At 35.2% G+C, this 27,854-nt stretch overlaps 1 protein-coding gene across 1 annotated transcript in view; it reads left to right on the forward strand.

Annotated features, from left to right (window-relative positions):
• The window catches only part of GBE1 (1,4-alpha-glucan branching enzyme 1), a 297,826-nt gene that overhangs the window by 211,815 nt on the left and 58,157 nt on the right, over positions 1-27,854 (forward strand). Inside the window, exons 10-12 of the mRNA XM_032630067.1 lie at positions 2,392-2,490; positions 7,978-8,088; positions 10,979-11,150. Coding sequence (XP_032485958.1) covers positions 2,392-2,490; positions 7,978-8,088; positions 10,979-11,150 — 382 coding nt within the window. The remainder of the gene's footprint in view (positions 1-2,391; positions 2,491-7,977; positions 8,089-10,978; positions 11,151-27,854) is intronic.

A 27,854-nucleotide genomic window follows, 5' to 3' on the forward strand; every position in this document is an offset into this window, starting at 1 on the left:
TGTCAGTAAGCATCAACTCCTTTATATTTAAAGCATATTTATTTTAGTGACCATTATGTTTACTTTTTTTTTTCTTTTAAGATTTTAAAAGAATAGTCATTAGCTCTGTACTTCCAGAAGAGAACTAGAAATATCTCATATGCATTAATGGGGCAGCCTTCTAGTAGTCAGATTTAGGAGTTAAGACCAATTGATGTCCAAATATTTTTCTTAGCAGATTCTATTTCCTTTCAAACTATTTGCTAAAACTACCTGTAGACCGAATATAGACTGTACCTTAATGTTTTCTTGAGAAAAATTATCTTGATCTTTAATGTCATCTTATCACCAGTCTTAGGAAAACTCTGGGTCTTACAAAAATTCTTTTGGGAAGGCATTGTGTCCGTAATTCCAGTGCCTAACACAGGTGCCTGAGATTAATACATATTCAGCCAGTGTTTATAAGGAATTGAACTGAATACCTATCATATCTGTGAAAATGTGATATATTTTGATAAATATAATTCTTTTAAAATGGTTTATTTTCTGTTAAACATTCATCCTTTTTCACTTTTTTTAATTCATCTTTTTTTCACTTTTATAAACTATAAGGAAGTATGTAGAAATAAGATATTATTGATGAATACTTTCTTATGGATGTATCCCACCATGTACTATATTTAACTGTAGCTCTCTTCCATTAGAAAACAATTAATACATATTTTGGAAGTCCAGAGAGGTCATATGTTTCTTTTTTTCCAGCTTTTCTGTGGGACAAGTTTGAGGATGAGGTGTTGTGGAAGAAGAAGCAGTTAAGTCTCAGAGAGCTCAGAGTATGTGATAGTCTTTCATAGGAAGTAAGGAAAATGATCCAAAGAAGAATTTGGGCAATGACACACACAGAAAAGCTTGTGACAAGTACAGGGAAGAGTAAATGTTTCAAAGTGGATGAGGTATTGAATATTTGAAATGAAATAGTAAAAATAACGATGGAAAGATAGAGGTCTCTTCCTTGCACTTTCTGTGTACTTCAGCTAACAATTATGACAGCCACGCACGTTGTCATTTCGTGATAAGTGTATGTGTGTGCATGTTCATTTAGGTCCTAGTTCATGAATCCAGCAAGTCAAGTATTATGTCTTATGTATCTTGAAATCCTTGGCAGCACCTTCATGCATTCACTCAGCAGGGAGTTACTGAGTTCCTGCCTTATGCCAGCGACTCTTCTACTATTCTAGATTCCTGGCATATGTCAGTGGACAATGGCAACAGCAACAGCAACAAAAGTCCTGCTCCATGGATCTTAAATTTTAACAGTGAATGAGGAAGCCGATAATCAAATAGTGAACTATATTGTCAACACTTAAAGTATAATTGTTGAATTATATCTTAAATTGAAGAATTTGAGTTTTTTATTGTTGGCTATTGAAAGCTATTGGCAAGCAGTGATAGGAGCAGACTCTTCAGCAGCAATTAGGGTAAAGAGAAACTGGAGATGGGGAACTTTGTTTGGAAATATAGTGGTTGAAGCAAACAGTAATGTAGGTTAAATAAGATAGTGTCTGTAGAAATGGAGCAAAGGAAAATAATTTATTGGAAAGATATTGTGGAGTTAGAATTACTAGTACTTGTCCCATATTTTACCACAGTTGTTATAGTAATGTATTTTGTTGCATCTGGGTCCTTGTACCATTATTTTTTTACTTATCTGTTTGATTGTATATTTATTTGATTACTGACAATCTAGTGGTGTCATGACAGTAGGAAGATCCTGTCAAAAGGCCAGATGTCTGAGTCCTGGCTCTACCATGGAGAAACATGTCTTTAGCGATCCCTTCACCTCAATAAGCCTCAATTTCTGTATCTTCTAAATGAAGAGAATCCACTAGATAACTTCAAAGACCATTTCCAAGTGTAACTGACTATAGTGAAAGCCATCTTGCTGCTTCGCTCTTAGTGTGCTAACTCTACTTTCCATTTCATCAGAAGCTAAGTTCTCACAAAATACACTATATGTCCATGCTGTATACAAAGAGAACAAGAATAACAGATCTATGGCACATGTATTTTTATGTTTGATGAAAGCAGTAGTTAATAAATATAGTACTCAAAAATTAGTATAAGAAGCTATGTTTCAACAATAGCACTTTTACTATTTTGTGTTCTCTATGTACTACTAAGGAAAAGAGATCAAATTTGTCCTGAAATGAAAAGCATTACACAAAATCTTATTGGGAAATGAGATACATTATCACAATTTTATCTACTTTTACAGTTATGCTACCAAAGTACTCCAAGAGTATTCACCCCTATTTATTGTTTGTATTTATTGGCCTGGATTTTACTGTCAGAAGAATATATAGTAAAAGTTTAAGCAATATGAACTGATAATTCTGATGCTCTTTATTTTAGGATGTATCAGGAATGCCAGCTCTGTGTTTTCCAATTTCCCTGGGAGGGGGTGGCTTTGACTATCGATTAGCCATGGCAGTTCCAGATAAATGGATCCAGGTAAGGTTTCATGTAAAAAAAAATTTTCCTGCGGATACTATGTATTATGTTGGTTTATTTATTATTTCTTTGATTTATTTCTTGGTTGTGATCAGTAGTTACAGATATAATTGAAGTATTCTCTCATTAGTGTGTTGCTTCTTGTGCTTTTTATAAGGTGCCTCTCAAAATTCTAAAAGTTCTAATTTAAAGTATTCACACTTGCATTATACAGGCACAGAGAAAATATGATTGATATAATGTTAGCTGTGTAAATGGAATTTTGCCTTATCAATGCAATTATATGAAAGTTTGGTGTTCTATATTTAAAACACATTAAACTTCATCAATGCATCCATTTCTGCCTGCAAATCATCAATTAATATAGAAGTCACTCCTTAATTCCCAGTACTTGCTTCATAGTATGGTTTTTTTCTCAACAGATTTGGATTTATCCATTCCTTTATTTAACATTTAAAAGTCCTTACCATGTGTTAGGCACTAGGAATGAATAATTATACATGACACCTTGCATATGATTTCTAATACAATTTTATTAAATTTAATGACCGTTCAAGTAGTTTGGATTATATTTTGTTTCATTTTATGTTTGTCTAAAAGACTAAAGTTGTTACATAGATTTGATGTAGAACATTTCTGAGTGGCTAAGTCTTTAATTATATACGCTGAATATGTATAAGGAGTCAAATACGTATCAAATAATCATTGCTTTCTGTTAAGCCCTTTAGTACAGACATGAACAGGTGCCATGAGATCACAACGGTAGAAGAGCTTAACTTTGTACAGAAAAAACATAAAGCCTACTCTGAAGGAAATAGTTATTGTAATCATCTCTTAATTGCCTTTTCTGTATCCCTAGGCAATTTGGGCAGTGCACAGCTGTGACATTAAAACTCTACCAGCACAACTTCCGCTTCTCCATCTATAATGATTTCATAAACATTGTCAGGTCGAAAAGCAAGGGTTTTACAGAGGCGATTAGACTTAGAAATCAAAGGAACAAACAAATGTGTGTTCCAACTTTAATACCTGGGAAAGTTGCTTTGTATTTGTTACCTTAAAAAAATGCTGTGGTCTTCAAGTTTCTTACCTTAGTTGAAGGTTCTTTATCCACCCACCATCTTTTATTATTTCTAATCTTCCACACAGACTTTTTTCTCCTCACAAGTGCCAAATCTTACTTTTTTTTACTGAAAAGCCTTCATCAGTCTTTGGGCAAATTTCAGGATATTTTAAGGTGTACATCAACCTAGAATTATTTTCCAGTCAGTCATGGCTCACAGTAGGATATTTCCTTCTCTGAGCAATCATGTCAGGTTTTAAAAAAAATTTAACTTACTAAACATTTCAGTACCTTGTATGCTCAAGATACTATACTATGCAGTACGTCATATAAATAGAAAAAAATGTATTGTCCTCTGTTTAGGATATGGCCATCTTGTCTTTGTAGTTTGTAAAGCCTCTGAAGACAGATATCATCTTCTGTTTTATGTAATTACTTAACATCTTTTTTCATCACCAAAGTGAGAGCCTTTGGTAATAAGATGAGATAGTTAAAATAATATTTTTTTTAAAAACTCAGTGATTTTCCAGTCCTTTTATAATTTGTGCATTTAAAAAAAATCCCATAAATGATTATCATCCCTTCAAATGTCAATAAAACACATGAGTATTGATAGAAATGACAACTACTCAGAATGTACGTGTCACGCATTTTATCTACACATAGAGTATGCATTAGATTAGAATGCTAGATTTCATTCATGTTTTTGTTGTTCAGAAACAAATTATTTACCATTTTCTACTTGTAGAGTTCAAAATCAGTAGTTTGGGATATCATATTAGTTTAGTCATTTACTGAACAAATATTTGCCTATCTAAAGTATGCCAAATTTGCTGTTTCTTCTTTCATTTTATTTGATCATTTTTATTATCTAATAACTGACGTGTTCATGTAAAGGTAATATAGGTATTTAATTGAATTCATTCATTTATTAATTCTACCAAATAGTTATTGAGCATCTGGTATTTTTCATTATATATAGTTTTTTTAATTACACTTTTTATATTAAGATAATTGTAGATTTCCATGCAGTTGTAAGAAATAATACAGTATGATCTGGTGAATTCTTAAACAGTATTCCCCAATGGTAACATCTTGCAAAGCTATAGTACAATATCACAACCAGGATAGTGATATGGACATAGTCAAGATGTAGAACACTTCCACTACCACAAGTTTCCCAAATGTTGCCTTTATAACCACACGCACTTCCCTCTTCCCACAGTTACTCCTTAACTTTTGACCACCACTAACCTGATCTCCATTTCTATAATTTTTTCATTTCAAGAATGTTATATAAATGGAATTATACGGTATGTAACCTTTTGGAATTGCCATTTTTCACTCAATCGAATTCTCTGGGGATTTCATCCAGGTTCTTGCATGTATCAGTAGTCTATTCCTTTTCAACTTTTAAAAAAGAATTTTTATTGGAGTATAGTTGATTTACAATGTTGTGTTAGTTTCAGGTATACAGCAAAGTGAATCAGTTATACATATTCCACTCTTTTCTTAGATTCATTTCCCATATAGGCCATTACAGAGTACTGAGTAGAGTACCATTTGCTATACAGTAGGTTCTCATTAGTTATCTATTTTATATATAGTAGTGTGTATATGTCAATCCCAATTTCCCAATTTATCCCTCCCTCCCTTGCTTATCACCTGGTAACTTGAAGTTTGTTTTCTATATCTGTGACTCTACTTCAGTGTATTCCTTTTCATTGTTAAATGGTATTCCATGGCATGGATGTATCATAGTTTAATTATTTGTCCATTAAAAGACATCTAGATTGTTTCTAGGTTTTGGCTCTTGTAAAGAAAGCTGCTATAAATATTTGTGTACATATTTTTGTATAACCATAAATTTTCATTATTCTAGGATAAATGCCCCAAAGTACAATTACTGGGTCTTATAGTGGTTGGATGTTAATTTGTTAAAAAACTGCCAAAGTATTTTTCTGAGTAGCTGTACTATTTTACATTTCCACCAGCCACTTTGGTGAGATCCAATTTCTGTACATCATTGAACAATAGCATTTGCTATTGTACTATTTTTTATTTTAATCATTCTAACAGGTGTGCAGAAGTACCTCACTATGGGTTTACTTTGTCTTTCCTTAATGACTGATGATGATGAACATCTTTTCCTGTGCTAATTTGCCTTCTGTATATCCTCTTTGGTGAAATGTCTGTTCATGTCTTCTGACCATTTTCTAATCGGATCATTTATTTACTGTGGAGTTTTGAGAGTTCTTTATATAGTCTAGATTCAACTCTTTTGTGGGGGGCTATGTGGTTGACAAATATTTTATCCCAGTCTTTGCTTGTCTTTTCATCCTCTTCATGTGGACTTGCACAGAACAAGAAGTTCTTTGTTTCCTTTAAATTTGATGAAGGCCAATTTATTTTTTTTTTTCCTTTTAGAGATCTCTTTTCGTGACAAGCCTAAGAATTCTTTGACTCGCCTGTTTTCTATTAAACATTTTATAGTTTTACTTTTATATTTAAACCCATAGTCCATTTGAGTTAGTTTTTGTTCAGTCAACGTGTAAGGGTTTTTTTCTGTTTTCTTTTGCCTATAGATGTCTAACTCATTCAGCATGATTTGTTGAAAAGTCCATTGAACCTACTTCCACTGAATTGTTTTTACACAGTAGTTGAACTTAATTGAGCATATTTGTATAGGTCTATACATTAGTTTCAAATTGTTGCTGTATCTAAGTACCACAAACTTAGTGTCTTAAAATAACACAAACTTACTGTCATATAGTCACAAATCTGAAATGGGTCTTACTAAGCTAAAATCAAGGCATTAGTAAGGATGCATTCCTTCTGGAGGCTCTGTTTCCTTGACTTTTCTAGCTTCTAAAAGCCTGTAAAAGCATGGACCTGTATTCCTGTATTCCTTAGTCCATTGTCCCTTCCCCCATCCTCAAAGCCAGCAGGGTAGCATCTTCAAATCTCTCTCTTACTCTGACAATTCAGGCATCTTTTAAGAAAGATGCCTGCAACTACATTCGGCCCATCCAGATAATCCAGGATAATCTACCCATTTCAATGTCCTTAACTTCAACATATCTCTAAAGTCCTTTTTGCCATGTAAGGTGACATATTCACAGACTCTGGGTATGAGGATGTAAACACCTGTGGGTGACCATTAGTCTGCCTAATATAGCCTGTCCTCTGGTTCTCAGTGATTCACAATGCAATTATGCAGGATGGCTAAGCACCTCTGAATTCCACTGAGCCAAAAAAAAAAAAAAAAACATGCAAAGGAAGATACAGGCAGGCTGGAACCCCATTTCTTGTACCAAAATCTTCATTAATTTTCTATTGTTGTATAACAAACTACCACAAATTTAGCAACTTAAAACATTACTGTTATTATCTCACAGTTTCTTCTAAGGACACCCATTGTATTCAAAGGACCCTCCCACACTCCAGGTTAAGGATTATACAAAGATGTGAATCTGAGGGAGCCGGAATCATAGGGGCCATTTTAGAATTCTGCTTCTATCAGCATGCCATTGACACTTTTGGACAAGAGAAATGAACCCACTTAGAAAGAATGCGTTGAGTAAAAGGACAGGCTATTTTTACGCTATTAACTCTGAGCAGCACCAGCTTTTATAGGATAGGCAGAGGAATGGATTTTACAGGATGTCTAGAGTGGTTGCAAAACAAAACAAGTCAAGAGTTTCACAATTGGTAGACTAAGAAGGAAAGCATTTTATGGAAGGGGTAGGGTCAGCATTATCATCATGTACTGCAAGCATTTGCCTAAGAAAGAGCAATTACTGACCTAGGAGACAATCATAGTCTGAGATTTTGGCAAGGTCATTTGCACTGAAGAGGTGTTAGTGGCACAGAAGCCACACTGGAGACTGAGTAGCAGCTGAAGTGGAAACAAAAATGTGTGGTCTGTTAAGATGATAATTATTCATGATAATTAGGCTTTATACTTTGAAATAACAGTTGTTTTAATTTTTTTTTTAAGAATGGAACAAGACATTATTCATGCTAATTTTTTTTTTTCATTCAAACCTAAAAATGTAGCAAGTATATCTCTACCTTGTGGAAGTTCCGGAAAGACATACTGCACAACACTTCACTGTGGTCATTAATCAAGAGGTAGCAGCTATTACAGAGGAAAAAGGTTACAAAAATCCTAAAATGCAGTGATCAAATCATCTGCAGAAAAACAAACACATGCACACACACATGCAACACCACTGTCATTTGGATAGTCTGTATAAAAGCTGTGATTTCAGTAAAAGTTTTGACAAAGATATTTTTGCTCTGTGGGTGTGCTTATATCTGCATCTTAAATAATTTGGATTGATATGATGTATACCCTCAGACTGGGATTTAAAGTAAGGATGATAATGGTGTATTGGAATTATTTTTTGTCTTTTATTTAGTTACTTAAAGAATATAAAGATGAAGATTGGAATATGGGCAATATAGTGTATACACTCACAAACAGACGCTACCTTGAAAAGTGCATTGCTTATGCAGAGAGCCATGATCAGGTAAATTAATATGTGTATAAACCATTCTGTCTCTGTCTGTATTTATTAACATACCTAATTATAAACATATCACAGTACAAATTTCTATAGTTTAATACAGTTAATGTAATGTGTTATCTGTCTATTTTATGTGACAACTATTCATACTTGAAAAACATTTAAAAATTATTTTGTAGATCCATAAATTCCAGCTTCAAAATGCAGTACCACTTTTACCCTGCCAAACTGTAATTAAATGATTGTGAATGACAGTTTCAAGTGTTATCTTACATGTTTTCCTTTGTTGTCACAAGAGGAATGTTGGTGCTAATCCAGGTTAATTTTAATTTCCATTTTAGGTTTCCTTCTAAAGGTTTTCTTTTATGCCTTTTCACAAGCTTTCATCATTTTTTCCCTCAGTCACTGAAATCTTTTGCTGATTGATCGCCCTGACCTCTGTCCCTCTTGATTTTAGTCCATCCTCTGTAATGTAGTCTGAGGTATTTTCCAAAGGGCAAAGCTAATTTTGTCAACCCAGATCTTTTGGTTAAATCTTCTCATTCACAGCCTGTCATATCCTGGCTCATGCCAAAGTTTATTCTCTGCTCAACCCTCCAAGAGTTCTATTCTTCAATACTGTTAAATTTCCACCCATTCCTGAGTAGGTCAACCTTGCTCCAATCTTGTACTTTTCCCCACACACCTGCAAATGCCTACGTCACCTGGGAAGCTCGTGTGAAGACCTAATGCCCTGGCTCAGACATACTCTCCTTGAAGCCTTCATCCAGGTGTATAGGGAAAAAATAGTTTCCCCATTCTTCACTTTCTCATCACATTTTAAGCAGAAAATTTGCTTCTGATACCTTTGTATTTCCAGCTTTAGCACTGTGCTATTCCTCATAGTCACTCAATAAACATAAATAAATGCAGGAAATGGCCATTCAGTTATATAAAGCCTATGAACCAGCATAAACAACATAAAATGAACTCCTTATACATTAAAAAGACAGTAAAACTGTCTGAAATTATTTGCAGTATATGTATTCAGAAAATTAAAGTTAAACCAATAAGCTCCTCAGTATTTCAGCAGAAATTGACAATTTAAGGTAGACAGTAGTTTTTCAGGTGTCTCCTTTGAACTGTTAAGAAAGTATAAGTAGACCAGAGGTCAGCTACCAAGGCCCATGGGCCAGATTCTGTCTGCTGCTTGTTTTTGTAAAGGTAATTGGAACACAGCCATGTTCATTCACTCACCTATTGTCTATGGCTGCTTTTGAGCCATAATGGTATATTTAAGTAGTTGAGACTGAGGAAGGAGCCCACAATGCCTACACTATGTACTGTTTGGCCTGTACAGAATGTTTGCTCACTCATAAAGTAGACATATATTAAGTTTTGCATCTTCCTAGTTGGAGCAGCACTTTCTTTTCAACTTAAATTGGCTGTGGAGCAAGATCAAACAAATACCTATGAAGAAACCAGAACCAATACATAACAAAATAAGAAATGAGTAGTATTAATTTAAGATTGGGGGAATCCCTTGCCAAATACATAACAATATGAAAATTAAAATGCATGCATAAATGATATCTTTCTATTACAAACTCCTAGCAGTTATAGCATGTTTTGAGCTTCCAATATATGTGTATTTTATATGAATGAATAAAAGAATAAATAAATGAGTGGAATAAACAAATTGAAGATGAAACTGGTAGGTTAATTTCATAATTTTTCTCCGCAAATGTACAGAAACAGTATGGATTTACCAAGAATTATTTCATACTTTAAAGATCCACATAATTCTGCCTTATATTACAAATTGTTGGGAATGTACAAAAAGATGCAAATTGCCTAGTTTTTTCTATAAAAGCAAATGTATACTGAATTTTAAACCTGATAAAAAATTATAAATATGTATATATGTGAAAATAGCTTAGAGATTAAAATAGGTTTATAAGTAAAAATATTTTTCTAAAAATGAAAATAATCATATAGTAATAGGGTGAAGAGATTATGGTTTAGTCTCTATGTTTCACTATATATAATTTTTTGTCAATAAATAACACTTGGTATTAGTTAGCTGTTTTTAACCATAAATAATTCAGATCGTTAAGAGGCCTCTTCTGCTGCTCAGGGTGTTTCTGAGTTAACCTGCCCCATTTGTCAACTATTATATTCTCATATAAAACAAACTAATTTTAGATTAGATGGCAAATATAATGAGAAAGCAAATTTTACATTTTAAGAAAAAGTTGTCAATTTGCTGCTGAAGGGGAGAGGGTCCATTGTAATATATTTATATACATATTATATATATATAAATACATCTATATAAATATAAATGCATATACATATAAATTACTTTTAGGAAACTCTTCCATTCTTTCAAAACAATAAAATCATGATATACAAGATATTTTTAAAAATCTATTAGTATTCTAATAGTTTAATGTAAGATTATGGGATTATATGAAATCATGTATGTGAAACTTTTGAAAATTGTAAAGCACTATAGAATTTAAAGAATTCATTCAATTAAAAAATTCATTGTTCAAATCCTAAAAAAAAGAAAAAATATCTGTTAGTATTCTCAACATTAAAATACATGTTTATTCTAACTTCAAAAAATGTGAAGCATCAGCTTATTATAACAAATATTCAGGTAGCTTATCATGAGTTTTTCACCAAGCTATTTTAAAAATGAAAGACACATAGGTACATGAGATCTCTCATGTATTTCATCAGCTCACCTTCAGCATAGTGACTGTAGGAAAATACATGATATTAATATTAATTCACACACCTCTTCTGCATTGTTTCCATTCTGTATAATTGCATGTTATTCTAGTATAAATCACAGCTGCTTAGTACCTATTATTTGCATTTATCTCAGTGACTTTTATTTTTATAGGCACTCGTTGGGGATAAGACGCTGGCATTTTGGTTGATGGATGCTGAAATGTATACCAACATGAGTGTTCTAACCCCGTTTACTCCAGTTATTGATCGTGGAATACAGCTTCATAAAATGATTCGACTCATTACTCATGCACTTGGCGGAGAAGGCTATCTCAATTTCATGGGTAAGTATGAGCTGAACATATATCCAATCTGTGTTTAAAATGTTAACTAATATTATATATGACATAAGTTATGCAGAATATTTTGGTTTGGTTGTTCAGGTTTAAAATAGAAAATTATAACTTTATTTCTTTAAAGCACTGTCATTTTTACAGTGTAAACTGTAAAAATTAAATTGCTTTAAGATTATTGTTATACTAATACATGATGCAAAAGTAATCTAATGGCTGGTATTTTATTTAATATTGTTGTCAATAAGTGGGGTGAACTTTTTTTAAACAGAATTATTATTCTGAATTTAATCATTGAGTTTATTATTATAGTGTTTGTAATACATTGAACATAAGAAGGATATAATTGTCATGTCATAGCATATTGAGCTAATATTATTGGTCTTCTTTGAGGTAATTGTATGCCAGTATACTTGTATTATAAATGTGGAAGCCAACGCCCAAGATGCTGTGATGGACAAAAAAATGTATTTATTTTAAAAAATAGGAAAATATGAATATTCAAAGGTCATTGTTGTCTGAAGGATCTTGAATGATAAAACATAAAAATCAACTAATACCATTTTCAGTTCTATTTGGTCAACCATGACCATTTGAGTTTTAGGAAATTTCACCAGTTTTTAGGTTAGAGAGAGCTAGAAAGATTGGAAAATGCATATGGGAGACTGACATTTTTCTACAATAAAAGCTGTAGAGCTTCAGATTAATTCATTTCTATCTGGAAATTTTTATTAAAAAATCTCAGATTGGGGCTTCCCTGATGGCGCAGTGGTTGAGAGTCCGCCTGCCGATGCAGGGGACAGGGGTTCGTGCCCCAGTCTGGGAAGATCCCACATGCCGCGGAGCGGCTGGGCCCGTGAGCCATGGCCGCTGAGCCTGCGCGTCCGGAGCCTGTGCTCCGCAACGGAAGAGGCCACAACAGGACTTTTAAAAGCCTCTATTGTTTGCTAACTTGAGATTAGGAAGCCAGACCCAATAAACCATACACCATATTTCACCCATACAACCTGTACCTTTCAGTGCATCCCTCTCCTCTCAGGATCACCAGAATTTGTTAATATTCCCAACCTGTCAGGAAGTGGCCCTTATGACCTGTGAGACGGCACTTTGTCTTTCAGGCACCAGGCTGGGCTTCCTGGGTGGACTTTGCAGGCATTGTATTCATAAGTAAAACCGGCCTCAGTTCCTAAAAGGCAACTAGTCCTCTTTCACACAATGAACATCATTCATGAGTATGGCTTTTCCAGTAAGGCCTTAGTCGCACAGTTTATTCAATTATATCTTGATGAAAAGGTGGAGTCAATGAACTTAGGTAAACAACTATGTCACCATGTAAAATGAGAGATTTTTTAATGTTTTATTTCATTTACAAAAGCAGGGTTTATTAAATTGTTGCAGTGTATATAGATAGATTAAAAAGAAAATGAAAGAGTTTCCTTATATATGTGGAAACTGAAACAACTTTCCTGTTAGAGAAATAAAATCAAAGAAGACCTCTGATTTCATGCTGTTAGTCCTGTCATTAATTCTTGAAGCCCACGGCATCCGAGAATTCTAGTAATCCTGACTTAGCTTACTGCTTTAGTCTGGAAGTTGTGTAAACAATATCAGCTCAGAAGCCTATAGCGAAGAGTTGAGAGTGTCAGTAGTTTGAAGTACCTGATAGAGTCCTTTTCCTGAGACTGTCCTTTGGTGAAGACAATTCTAGCCCGTAGCATGCAACAGAGCATCAGAGTAAAATAAAACTATCTGCAGATGACAGAGAATTAATGGCCCTAGTTAATTTAATATTGATAACTTTCAGATTTAAAAAGGTCTGATGGGGCTTCCCTGGTGGAACAGTGATTGATAGTCCGCCTGCCGATGCAGGGGACACGGGTTTGTGCCCCGGTCCAGGAAGATCCCACATGCCGCGGAGCGGCTGGGCCCATGAGCCATGGCCGCTGAGCCTGCGCGTCCGGAGCCTGTGCTCCGGAGCCTGTGCTCTGGAGCCTGTGGGAGAGACCACAACAGTGAGAGGCCCGCGTACCGCAAAAAAAAAAAAAGGTCTGATGAAAGTTCATAATGAGAATTGAGTCTTAGTCAATATTTTCCCTGAGGGTAAAAATGGATCATGGACAGCTAAGATCTTAACAAATCTCCAGTAACTTCATAAATTTTGTGAAATGTTTATATTAATATAATCTTAACTGTATATATTCAACCTGAGGATGGCTAAGATGCTCTTCTGTTTTGGAAACTCTTCCCATGGAACTTTCAATAGTAACACAGCTAAATAAACACAATTATTTCTAGCATCTCTCTATAAGGTCTGTAAATTGACCATATTTGTGGTATCAAATATAATTTTGAAATTATTCTTTGATACAGGACTCAAAGATCTTTTGAAGTTTTCTTCTTACATTTGTCCTTCAAAAGGCTTATAATGTTTAACTTCAATATAGCACTTTTTAAAAATCCTTCTGTCTCAATGTCTTATCTAAAGCTAGCATTTCTCTACTAACTTTGAAACCAGTAATCTCCAAAGTCTCTATAATTTCTGATTATTGATGTTGTTTTATGAAATTTAATATTTCCCTGTAAGCTATCATGACTTTAAATATTTTTTTCCACTTTCTGATCATGGCACTGTCCTGCTGAATGGCTTCAATGGCTGCAGTGTCCTCCAGCTGACCTCTAGGCCTTGCATGAATGGTCTCCCATGGGTCTTCCCGTTGATGGCTCTGCTCCAGTCAAGCAAGCCTTCTTTCAGTTCAATGAATGTACCAACTTCCTTCCACTATGAATTCTGTATATTTTTCTGTTCTCCCCTCTGAAATCACTCTACTCAGATACCCCCTGCCATACCCGACAAAATCCTTCATTTGCAAATCTTTTTTCCTTAGGGCAGTCTTTTCTAAAGCCTCAAACTTCACTAGTTTTACCTATTATACATTTTTATATTACCCTATACCTACCTTTTGTGGCACATAACAAAATTACATTTTCAAAAACTATTAAATATATAGCTGCCTTGATATATTTAAAACTGAATGAAAATAGGGGTCATCTGTATCTTATTCACTATTATATCTTCATGAACTAGTAGCAATTAGCACAGTATCTAGCACATCACAAGACTTGCACATTTTTACAAAAAAGGATATTTTATGTATTTATATATATACATATATGCATATATATAATTACTTTGTAATTATTTTTAGCAGTAGTTCATTAGCTGCAATCACCAGTTGTAGTTTTCTTTTGTTTTGTTTTGTTTTGTGTGCGGTACGAGGGCCTCTCACTGGTGTGGCCTCTCCCGTTGCGGAGCACAGGCTCCGGACGCGCAGGCTCAGCGGCCATGGCTCACGGGCCCAGCTGCTCCGCGGCATGTGGGATCTTCCCGGACCGGGGCACGAACCCATGTCCCCTGCATCGGCAGACAGACTCTCAACCACTGCACCACCAGGGAAGCCCCAGTTGTAGTTTTAAGGAAAGTTATTCTTTTTTCAAGTGGCATGTAAGAAATTAATTTTTAAAAAGATCAATTTAAGAAATTCAAGACTAAGGAGCAATCTGGTCGTTTACTCATGTTTTAGGCATTTTAAAACTTACTAGCTTTTGGAATTTTATTTTTATTTCCCTCTAGTAGAGAAAGAATGATTTAAAAGAAGTAAGAAAACAACATACTTTTGTAGTTTTTCATTTAAATCTATTTACCTAAATTCATCAGGCATTTAGATATGTGTTCTGTTTATCAAAAATAATTAAGATCAATATGAATTCTCTCACAATGATGCCAGTTTGGCTATTTGTTTTATTTTATTTGTTTTTGTCTTATATACTCATAATTTTGAGTTTAAAAAAGTTCTTCCACTCTGCTTAAAGCCAGGGGAATATTTGCAAGGTTTTTTAAATTTTTAATTTGCTAGGTTATTTTAATTGATTATGAATAAATAGGTTTATATTTCCTATTCTTCTACCATATCATCATATGAAAGAATCAAATATAGAAGAGGGGAGCAGGGATAGTTAAATTACTTTTATATTTTTATATCATTGATCATAAGAGTTATAATAAATATTAACAAAAGTAAATTTATATTTGACATAGCATACTATATTTTCTAAAACATTTTCATATGCCTCATCTAACTCAATCTTCATAAAAGTTTTTTTTTTTAATACTGTCTGGCTTGCAAAGAAACATGGGGTGAAAGAAGAATATTCAGGTATCTAGGTAGATGTTCCAAGTCCCATTTTACTAAAGCTACAACTCAGAGAGGAAAAGGGACACACCTAATATTGTACAACTAGAAAATGACAGCAGCTGATTGTCTTTTTATTCTATTTACAATGTGAAAAAATTAGAAATGAAAATTATTATTAGATCAGTGTATAGATTAGCTACCAAAATATGGTTAATAAATATCTTTTAGAGAAAAGGTAGAGCATAGTGGTTAAGAAAGTGATCTCGATGGGAATACAAGCTTAGCTGTGTGAGCTGGGTAAGGGGCATCATTACTCTGTACCTTTGTTTGCTCAGTGGTAGAATGGAGTAGTGCCTGCCTCAGAGGATTGTTTTCAGGGTGAAATGATTTAATACGTACACAAGACTTAGAATATTGCCAGGCACATAACTCATATTTAATGTTTCTTTAAATTTAATTTCACTTGAAGTTAAACTTACTAATACTATTTTTAATATTACTAGCTATTCCATTGAATATATGGGTCCTGAACGCTGATGTTTCAATTCCATCCAAGAGTGTTTCTTTAGAATCTTATCTGATGGTATATTGTTTAATGTAAAAGTTTCTTAAAATATTTAACTCATTTCCTCTTGAAAACATCAGTAAAGGCAGTAATTCTTTGTTAAAAATCAAATGACATTTTCCTAGGTGGTATTATGTGGTTAATTATACAGAAGTTAAGCCATTTCTATAGTAAATCTCACTAAGAGTTAAGATTACTTTTTTTTTTAATTCATAGTGATGTCTGCTGAATGCTGCTGCTAAAACATCTTAACTTTCATGTATGAAGAGGTGTGATGTTTGCCTTGATTCTCATTTCTAGGATAAGCCAATATGATATTAATCAGTTAACATTTATTATATATTATATGGTATCTGTGTATGAGTGTGTGTGAGCATTGTATAAAACTTAATATAGGGCTTCCCTGGTGGCACAGTGGTTGAGAGTCCGCCTGCCGATGCAGGGGACACGGGTTGGTGCCCCGGTCCGGGAAGATCCCACATGCCGCGGAGCGGCTGGACCCGTGAGCCATGGCCGCGGAGCCTGCGCGTCTGGAGCCTGTGCTCCACAACGGGGGAGGCCACAACAGTGAGAGGCCCGTGGACCAAAAAAAAAAAAAAAACAATATATTTTTCTGGAATACCTGTGCCGAGATTTATTTTACACAGAAAGAGGGAGGAAGGGAGGGAGCGAGAGAGAGATGTAGATTGATATAAAGCAACTTCATTTTAAAAAGTTAGTGAATTTGACATATATATCAATTTAAACTATACACAATATATTTATAACACATTCTAGAATGTGTTTTAACACAATTTATAACATTCCTTCATGCTTCAGACATTTATATGTATCTACTATGTACCAGGTATTGCTAAGTGGTGGATATTCCTGGGTGAAAAAGAGTTCTTGCCCTCAAGGTCTCAAAACCCAAAAGGGGATCCAGACAAGTAAGCAGACAAGTATCTCTGTCCTAGTACATTCACTAGATACAGTGATAGAGATAAGCAGAGAATGTCATGTAAATATGTAGGAAACTGGGTTAAGAGATTAGGTTGTTGGTGGAATTTATGAGCTGCTTCAGCCAGGCAAACATAGAAAAATAGAAAGGCACAAGAAAGCCATATGACAAACTCAGGGAAAGTCTAAGAAGGAGTAGGACTGAAGCAGTGGAGTGAGATTAAAGTCAGTTGGGAATATTAAATTTCAAATAAATGAAAAAACTGGGGCCCAAAGAAATCAATTTAGAGATCATTCATTGATTGGCAAGTTTAATGAAAAAATGTGATTTTCAATCACTTTAAAACATCATGAACTCTTCAGTAAGAAAGGCCTGGTATTGACTGATGGTTTAATAGCTTTATGGTTTATTTTTTTATCTATTTGTAATATAACTAAAAGGAGACAGATTAGAAAAATAAGACATGTGATTATTGATAATCTATGTGGATATGTCTATGCTATTTTTATAATCAGTGGTTATTTAATGTTTAATTGTTGGTTAAAAATAAATATAGAATGAAAAACATCTGCTTTACACATAGGATGACCTCAGCGAATATATGTTGCAGGCATACCTTGTTTCACTGCGCTTCACTTTATTGTACTTCACAGATATTGTGTTTTTTACAAATTGAAGGTCTGTGGCAACCTTGCGTTGAGCAAGTCTATGGGCACAATTTTTACAACAGCCTTTGCTCACTTCCTGTATCTAGCCCATTTTCATAATTCTCACAGCATTTCATACTTTTTCATTGATCTGTGATCAGCACTCTTTTTTTAATTGAAGTGTAGCTGATTTACAGTATTATATTAGTTTCAGGTATATAACATAGTGATTCAATATTTTTACAGATTATACTCTATTTAAACTTATTACAAAATTGGCTATATTTCCCTGAGCTGTACAATATATCCTTGTAGCTTATTTATTTAATACATATCTCTTAATCTCCTACCCTTATTTTGCCCCACCCCTTCCATTTCCCCACTGGTAACCACTAATTTATGAGTCTGTTTCTGTTTTTTTATATTCATTTGTTGGTTTCATTTTTTAGATTCCATATATAAGTGATAACAGAGTATTTGTCTTTCTCTGTCTGACATTTCACTAAGCATAATACCTTCTAGGTCCATTCACATTGTTGCAAATGGCAGAATTTCATTCTTTTTTATGTCTGACTAATATTCCATTTTGTGTATATATATATATTTTTTGTATCACATCTTCTTCATCCATTCATCTGTTGATGGACACTAAGGTTGCTTCCATATCTTGGCTGTTATAAGCAATGCTGCTATGAACATTGGGGTGCATGTTATCTTTTCGAATTAGTGTTTTCATTTTCTTCAGATATATTCCCAGGATTGGAATTGCTGGATCGTATGGTAATTCTATTTTTAGTTTTCGAAGGAACCTCCATACTGTTTTCCATAGTGGCTTCACCAATTTACATCCCCACCAGCAGTGTACTAAGGTTCCCTTTTCTCCACATCCTCTCCAACATTTGTTATTTGTAGACTTTTTGATGATAGCCATTCTGACAGGTGTTTGGTGATATCTCATTGTGGTTTTGATTTGCTTTAATGTTACTACTGCAGCTTGCCAAAGGTTCAGATGATGGTTAGCACTTTTTAGCAATACACTACTTTTTTTTTTTTTTTTTTTTGTGGTACGTGGGCCTCTCACTGTTGTGGCCTCTCCCATTGTGGAGCACGGGCTCCGGACGTGCAGGCCCAGCGGCCATGGCTCACGGGCCTAGCCACTCCGTGGCATGTGGGATCCTCCCGGACCAGGGCACGAACCTGTGTCCCCTGCATCGGCAGGTGGACTCTCAACCACTGCGCCACCGGGGAAGCTCAGCAATACACTATTTTTAAAATTAAGATATGTACATTGTTTTTAGAAATAATGCTATTACTATAGACTATAGTATAGTGTAAATGTAACTTTTATATGCACTGAGAAACCAAACAATTTGTGTGACTCACTATATTGCAATATTCACATTATTGAGGTAGTCTGGAACTGAACCCACAGTACTTTCTCACTATGCCTATACTTGTATGTAGATAAACTGCTAAAGCAATTCAAAGAAGAAGAAACTGTGGTTAATGATATATTTTGCTCCATTTTCTGGTGGTTCTCTGGTTATCTTGGAAGTGCTACCTTTTCCTAACCCAGCTTACTGAGGCAGAGGGAGTAGTTGCATGACCTTGTCATGTGACTTGTCAGGAACTGCTATAGAGAGGTGTGGCCAGGCAGGCAAATGGGCTACTATGTCCAGTAATTGTGTACTGGGAAAAAAACCACCAATACGATGCTGCAGTATTAATTCCAGGTACAGTTGACCCTTGAACAATGCAATTTTGAACCACAAGTGTCCACTCATACATGAATATTTTTCAGTATTTAGTATTACAGTACTACAAACTAAGTGGTTGGTTGGATCTACAGATGTGGAGACACTAAGCATATGGAGGGCCAACTATAAGTTACTAGTGGATAAACCTTGTCATTTTTTAAGAGTCAACTGAAATACCAAAATAATGCATTGATGGTATTCTTTATTAAAGACTGCTTAGAATTCTAGAAAAAGAGAAGAACCTAAGTATTTAACTCATTTAAAATATAAACATGTACATATTTTAAAATATCAAGTAAAGTATAAATTAAAATCTAAATATTAAGCACACATCTTGCTGATTTAAAATATTGGCAGACATGTATAATCTTAAGAATCAGCTATCCAAACAAAATGATGAAAATTTAATCTCAAAGTCAAAAACTAAATAATATTATTTAATCATTTTTAAGATTTGAATTTCAAAAATAACGTGAATTAAAGTGTTGTCATCATCGAGTTAGTTCCAAGTCAGTTTCTGTGAAAAATTTTCTGGCTCTTCAGAAAGCTCTTTGTAATCCTATTCTAGGCTGGGCAATGGTAGGAGAAGGTTACATTGGACAGCTAACTCCAAATATGTTAATTTTCATGTAACCAAGTGTCTTATAACTTGAAGAAAATCTTTTTAAGCAACTTGACTTCATTTTCTTGAGTTTCATCATATATAGACAGAGATTCAGATGCAGAGTGATCTGAATCACTTTCAATACTGTCATGTTCATGTTCCACTTGTTCAGAAAGTCTGTGAACTAAAGTAAGAATCATTCTTGCAACAGAAGCTTTGCTTTCCCGGTTACCATTTTCTTTTTCCTCCTGGGGACTCTATGTTATAGAATACCATTTTCTAAATGAGTACACCTTCATTCCATTAGAAATTTTAATGCTGCATGTAACACTCTGGGTTTATGTCAAAACGTAAGTGATTCCAATTTCTCATTTAAAAAGTACTGAACTAGAAGGGTTAAAATCAACAAAACTAACAATGTTTCACTACTATAATATGGCATGGTAGTCCAGAAAACTGAAAACTCATGTTGCAGTCATAAAATACATATTCCCCATGACATCAGCTGTTACTACATAAAACTGAAATGTCAGAAGTAATCTGGAATCATTGGAACTCATTGATTTGTTCCCTCATTTATTTATTCATTCATTCAGTTAAACCAATAGTTTTCATGTCAATTTCTGGATGTAAGTAGAGTTGTGTGAAGGCAAAGAAGTTCATGCTTGATAACTTTTATATTATCAGTGAGGTTATCATTTGAGAGTGGAAGGAGTAAGAGACTTTTGAGAAAAAAGTAGAAGTATGAAATGGACATCTTCAGGCGTGAAAATACTAGAGAACTGTAGTAGAATATCTAGGTAATACTGAATGCTCATTTGAGATTTGTAATCAAGATTATAAGCCAAATCAACCTCTTTGTTGTGTGCCATTTTTTTTTTTCCTAGTAGTCCATGGTTGATCAAGGGTTGGAATTTTGTCAGGCATCTGTCAAAAGGGGGAAGGATTTTGAAAGTATTAGGAAATAGCTGATGTAATAGAGAACCCATAAATCACTGATTCTCAAAATTGCACACTGGAATGACTTGGAGAGTTTCAAAAAATACTAGAAATTGTGATTGAATTGGCCTTTGCTATAGCCTGGGCTTTGGAATTTTTTAAAGATTCCTTAAGGCTAGGAAGTAAAGAGAGAATTCCAAGAGGATGTAAAAGATATAGGAAAGTTCTCTGGTTCTAGAACAGAAATCATAGAGGGCACGGTACAAGGAAGGGAAGTTGGGACAGATGATGGGTATGTTGTGAGTCCAACTGTCAGTGAAGGGCCAATGAAGGACCAGGAGGCTGGACTTGGACTTCCCATAGCAAACAAGGCAAACAGGAATGGGGCTGCTTCTGGAGTTTTCCTGGTTGGTATTGAGAAGCTTTCTCAAATAGATTTTTATCAACAGATAGAATTTAAATGAGAAGGCTTTTCTACTTTTCTTATATTGTTTTCTCTATTTATAAACAAACTAAAATCATGACAATGGAGTAAACTGTCTTTTATTAACAGTGTGGTCGTCTGGTGTGCGTACATCTGTTTTTATTACTTTCTTCTTTAGGAATCTCATTACCATGATGTTTTCCTAGTTTCTGTAATGAGTGGTACCTGCGGAGAAAGAGGCATAATTACAAACTGGCAATTTTCTCTCTCAGCAGTATTATGAAATTTCCATTACTAAATTTGAAGGATTTTCTCAATATGATTATATTGTATTTTGACATTTGAAATTCTGTGGGACATTCTTTAATGAATATGTTACATTCTCCCTAAAGCCACAGGGAAAGTTGGATGGATTTTGTGTTGGTCTGCATTTAGTGATAGCTACATTATACTTCAGTGTAAAATGTGTGATCCTACTTCACATCTTCCATCTGTGATTGTTTAGTGTCAAACTTGTAAATTCTTCTTTTTTCTGATAGATAGGAATACAATAAAAATTTAAATGTCTTCCTGCTAAGTGCTGGAATTGAAGCAGTTATAAGAGGACTGCCGAGCAGTAGGAGTGCTGGTTTTTGGCATTTTCTCTTAGCTTGTTGAGGCAAGTTTACTGAATGTGACAGAGCTAGGAGAAGTCTGTAAAACTGAGCTGTGAAAAACTGCAAAATTCTCAATATGAGCAGCTGTAAATGGCTTGAAGCCCTGTTAAAATGCTCAGAGACACAAATAGAATCTATTTTAAATGGCATAGACTTAAAAGTAATGGCCCTGATTTGATTCACAGCACACTGATAACCAATTTTGACTGGCATTTAATGAGAACATGAGTACAGCATGGGGCTAAGAAGGAAGTACTGCTGCAGTTACCTGGGGATCTTTAAAATACTGAACCCTGAGCCTCATCAACCTTTCACGCCAGAGTCAGCGATCGTGAGGCTGTGACACTAGTGGTTTTTTAAAAAAAATCTCACAAAGTGATTAACTTGTGGAGATAGAACATAGAGATCCACTGATGGGAAGGAAATGCAAAAATGAAAGTTGGACCAAAGACAAATCCAGACTGTGCTGGGATCACTGGGGGCTAGCTGAGGGACTCACCTGTCCCTTTCCCGACATGATTTAAATACCCCGCTCAGTACCAGAAGTGTTCTTTCTGACAGGTTAATTTTCACACAAGAACCTTCAAATCCTTGCCGACGATTATAACCTGGGAGAAGAGTCACTTTAGAGAAGTTCATCTTAACCTAGTGAAGAATGTTTCTGATGCAATTTATCCACATTTTTCTCTAGCCCACTCACATTTGTTCAAGTTGAATACATCACACCCTTTACACATAGGAAAAGGGTCTACTAGTAATCTGGATGTTGAGAGGAAAACAGAAGCAACTGAACCTATGTGTCCTTAATTCTTCCCGTCTTGATCTTAGAGTAGGATATCTGTATAAGTCCCTGCATTTCTTCTTTTGGGGTCTGTGTGGTTGTCAGTGGGGTTATTGGGTGTGGTGTAAATGATTCTCCCTAAACTACTGTTCAGCTGGGCTGACGTCCTACTGAAGTTCCAAAGAAATGGTTAAAGCAATAAGATGAGACCCACTGCAGGACCCCAGTCTTTATCCATCTAAGCAAGGTCTGCTGCTCTCTGGTCATTTGCCTCTAAGCCTTTTACACCAGAAACAAGATTTTTTTTCTCTCTTTGGTTTATTGCTCTAAAACTGCCTCAGAAAGTAGAGATATTAATTATTACTGTTGGTTCAAATGTTTATTTCATTAGAGAGGCTTGCTGGGAAAATAAGATTGTTCTTCTGTGCAGAACATGCTAATCAATGGAATATTATTCCTCATGTGTTATGGATTTTAAGCCAAAACTTACCATCTGGGGCACTGACTTTTCTCAGTGAGAAGGTATATGATCATATCTTTATAAAGAAAGAAAATTCCCACATATGGGAGACACGTATTTTTCTTTTCATCTCTCTCTCCTCAGGGTGAGATAATCACAAATAGGAAGTTCAACATGTAGGCTGCATAGCAGATTTCCTAATGTAACAAAACAATAAAATGGGCCTGGACCTTAAAATAAGTCCCAGTGAAAAGAGCACAGTTTTTTCTAAAGTTAATATCTGAATTATTTGCTCTTAGGCTACTACACACACAAAAACACACACATAAATACACATTGTATGTATACTGTGTGTGTATATGTATGTGTATGTATGCATGTATGTATATATAACATTGAATGAACTCACTATCCACATAGCCCTGGGTTAAAAGTTTAGTATATAAACTTCTCTAGCTCCATTGTTGAGTTGTAGATGGTGGAGTTTGCAGAATGGAGGAACTATGTAATTTAACATTATTTAGAAACATAGAAATTTCATCAAACCTTCCTTATTACTTTGTTACCTAGCATTTTAAAGGAACTTCAAAGCCTCACTTTATGAGCTTCAGTGTCCCACAGAAGAATCCTCTAAATTCAGGGAGTCATCTAGGTCCAGGATCCTCTGTCAAATTGCTTATCTTCCTAAGAAGGGAAAAAATAAGGTATTATCCTAAGACATGTGAGTAAAGATAAATTAATATATAATGGACATCATACCTAGCCCTGGATTCCTAATTTAGAGTTATATCTTTAAGCCTCCCCCTGATCCAATCCCAAAGGCCCACCTGGGTGATAACCTCATCTTATTGGTGTAATCTGCCTAAAGGATATGCCAATAAATGAATAAGCATCCCACTCTCCCCCACTGGTCCCATAGTATGGATTTTCTTTACACATCACAATATTTCTGCTGTGGCGTTAGGCTCTTGAATCATTTCTCTCTTTTACTAATTCTCTTCTCTCCACTTTTACTAGATAGTAAGTCTTGTTATTTGGCTCACAGCCTTTTACAGCTTTTCATAGTCTTCGAGAGGTTACCAAGAAACCCCCAGATCTTCCTTCCAAGCAGGATTGATCAAAGAGTTTATTTTAGCTAAAAGACTGAATGACTGACTTTTCCAGTATTATTCAAGCAGGCTGTAAAAATCCTTATAACCATAGGATGCAAAAGGTGATTGATTATATATTACCAGAGCTGGTGAGCTATGTATGGCTGTCATCTCTTGGGATGTGGTGGTGACTGCTCTAAACACAAATAATCTGCTCTGACAGCATTTCTCCTGAGCAACTTGCCAACAGGAGATAGGATTTAGAAGGTGAATTTCTTTGCCTCTAAAACTTGAGATCATTATCTGAGTTTTAACTCTCCACCCCACCTCACTCCCCCAAACAAAGCAGGATGGTGAAATATACACACTAATCGCAGTTAGTAGTAGAGTAATTAAATTCCTTGGGAAATATAGTAATTTTTCTTTTTCCTTTCTCACTGGAGAGACACAGGTTTCTCTTTGGGAATATATTTTCCTTGAGGGATTGGGGACATGCATATTATTTGGGTGACTTGTCTTCATTTGACAGTCTTTGAACAAGGTAGTCTTAAACTAGCTCCAATATCTTGAATATTTACCCTGAGCAAGGCAGTACAATAAGTGCTTTACATATAATATCTCATTTAAACCTGTGTTGCCATCCTGAAAGGTAGGAATGATTGCCTTCATTTCACACGTAAAGGACATGAAAGGTTAAGTGGCTTGTTCAGATCAATACAAGAGCCAGAATTTGAGCACAGCTCTGTCTGCCTCACACTACTTCATATGAGCCAATATAGTCAGCCCTCAGTTCCCGTGACGGGGCAGGGATTGCTTCCAGGACCCTCCAGGATAGCAAAATCCAAGGATGTTCAGGTCCCTTACGTAAAATCAGTCACGCAGTACAGTCTTTTGTATCCATGGTTTTTGCATCCTGGGATATGGAGAGCCAACTCTATTATTATTTTACCTAAAATGTATGCTAAGATTGTCGGTGATGTTGGTAAATCTCTAGCTATAGACATCCCTCCAGAGGAGGTAAGTCAAAGAGGAAAATAACAAACCAAATTTTATATTGTGCAGCAATCTGAAACAAATCAAGGGAGAAAGTAACTTATTCTCAAATTTCAAGCCAGTCTTACAAATGACTTGTTAGTCCCCTATGCTTCCTTCATTCTACAGTGATTCAGCACCTACTGCCAGGTCAGGTACCAGCCTAGGACCTATCTTACAAAGAGAAGACGTAGGCATTAGCTCACGGAGCGTAGTGTCCAGGAAGGAGACTGACAAAGCCAGATAGCCGTAAGTGTGTTGGGTGATAAATGTCACCTTCAAGATCCGCATTGAGCAGTGTGAGTACCCCACGGAAGAACACTAAACTGATACTCGGGGGTGGGGGGGTGGAAGTAGTGGGCTATAAGGGAGGGTGTCCTGCAGAAAGGGAGTTCAGTTTAAAGTGCCCCATTCCTCTCTATCCTGATCCTCTATGAGTGTCCCTCACTGGAATGGTGACTACGAAAAGCTAAGAAGGTGAAACAGAATGAGGGACATATTAATTTAGGACATGAATGATGAGAGAGAGGCCAAGTCATAGAGAGCTATTGAAGGGTTTTTACAGATTGACATTGTCAGATCCACAGTTTAGATATGTTACTGGACTAAAAATGTGAGAGATAGATTTAAGGGGGCAGTGACCTCACACTAAATATAGCACTGCAAGATCTTCTGTCACTGGAGTTCTTTAAAATTGGTTTAAAACTGTAGGTCTCAGTTCTTTCCACACTATTCACATCAGTCAATAAATTGGATGTATCTCTTGTGGATGGGTTCAAAATCATTTACTTCATTAAAAAAAAAAGATTTTTCTGAAGATTATGAGGAAAATAAAACTGCCATTTTCCAGAGCCATACAAATACTAGGATTCCTCTGATTATTGCCTCAAAATGAAAGAGAAATTTAATTGTTAATTCCACCTAAGTTATGTAATATAAGGATAAAACTATCATTATATTATTTAGGTAAATTATTCTTACTGTATATTTATATCCAAAGTAATCAAGTAATAGTACTTGAAATTTTTGGTCTATGTAGGTCATATAAAAGATACGTTTCTTTGTGCAAGTTTGAATCAACCTCTGCATTTTATTTCAGAATTCAAAAATGATCCAGGTGCTTGATTTAAGCAGTTTTAAAAATATAGGTAGTATAGGTATAACTCACATTATGAAATAACTATCATTTGGAAAAGTTTAATTTAGAGTTTGAAAATAAATAATTTGAGATGCAATTGAAAATGTGTTATTTTAAAGAATTCTGTAATATAGCAAAGAATTACCACCTGATTTGTCTTTCATGAAAACATTTTCATATCAAGTTGCTTAAAGTAAGTTGTACCTGTAGAAGCATAAATTATAAATTAAAAAGAATGATAGCATAACTATTTTTTTTTTTTTTTTTTTTTTTTGCGGTACGCGGGCCTCTCACTGTTGTGGCCTCTCCCGTTAGGGAGCACGGGCTCCGGACGCGCAGGCTCAGCGGCCATGGCTCACGGGCCCAGCTGCTCCGCGGCATGCGGGATCTTCCCAGTCCGGGGCACGAACCCGTGTCCCCTGCATCGGCAGGCAGACTCTCAATGCGCCACCAGGGAAGTCCGATAGCATAACTTTTAAAGCCTAAACAGTTCATAACTATATTATAGAAAGTCTACAATACAATAGTTATCTGCCCTTTAAAAACATATTCAGGAAATGTATTGAAAATTAACTAAAAAGCTTGTACTATTAAACTTTAGAAATGTCAACTTTCAGTTTTTATAGAGGAATTTTGTAGCTTGAGAGAAACAATCCAGAAACTGCTCTGCATCTTTGTTTGTACGCCATTGTCTAATAGGCCCTTATGAATTACTTTTTAAAAAAACTAATGGGACTTCCCTGGTGGTGCAGTGGTTAAGAATCCGCCTGCCAATGCAGGGGACACTGGTTCAAGCCCTGGTCCACGAAGATCCCACATGCCGCAGAGCAACTAAGCCCGTGCGCCACAACTGCTGAGCCTGTGCCCTAGAGCTGGAGTGCCACAACTACTGAAGCCTACGCCCCTAGACCCTGTGCCCCGCAACAAGAGAAGCCCATGCACCGCAATGAAGAGTAGCCCCTGTTCACCATAACTAGAGAAAGCCTGCACACAGCAATGAAGACCCAACGCAGCCTAAAATAAATAAATTTATTTTTTAAAATAAATAAAATGAAAAATGATTTTTAAAAGTTAAAAAAAAAATAAAGGACAGTGATAAAGCAAAAAAAAAACTAATGACTGGGTAGGGGCAGGGAGATGGGGAGATATTAGTCAGAGGGTACAAAATTTCAGTTATAAGACAAGTCTGGAAATGTACAGCATGGTGATTACAGTTAATAATAGTGTACTACATACTTGAAAGTTTCTTAGAGAGTAGATCTTAAATGTTCTCACTACAAAAATAAAATCGTAATTATGTGACCCAATGGAGGTATTAAAAGCTCTGGTGGTAATCATTTTGCAATATATAAGTACATCAAATCAACACATTGTACACCTTAAACTAATACAATGTTATATGTCAATTATATCTTAATAAAGCTGGAGGGGGTGCCTGTGATTAAAATAAAGACACTTAGAATGTGAA

Source organism: Phocoena sinus, chromosome 4 (assembly GCF_008692025.1).
Source record: "Phocoena sinus isolate mPhoSin1 chromosome 4, mPhoSin1.pri, whole genome shotgun sequence".
Lineage (NCBI taxonomy): Eukaryota > Metazoa > Chordata > Mammalia > Artiodactyla > Phocoenidae > Phocoena > Phocoena sinus.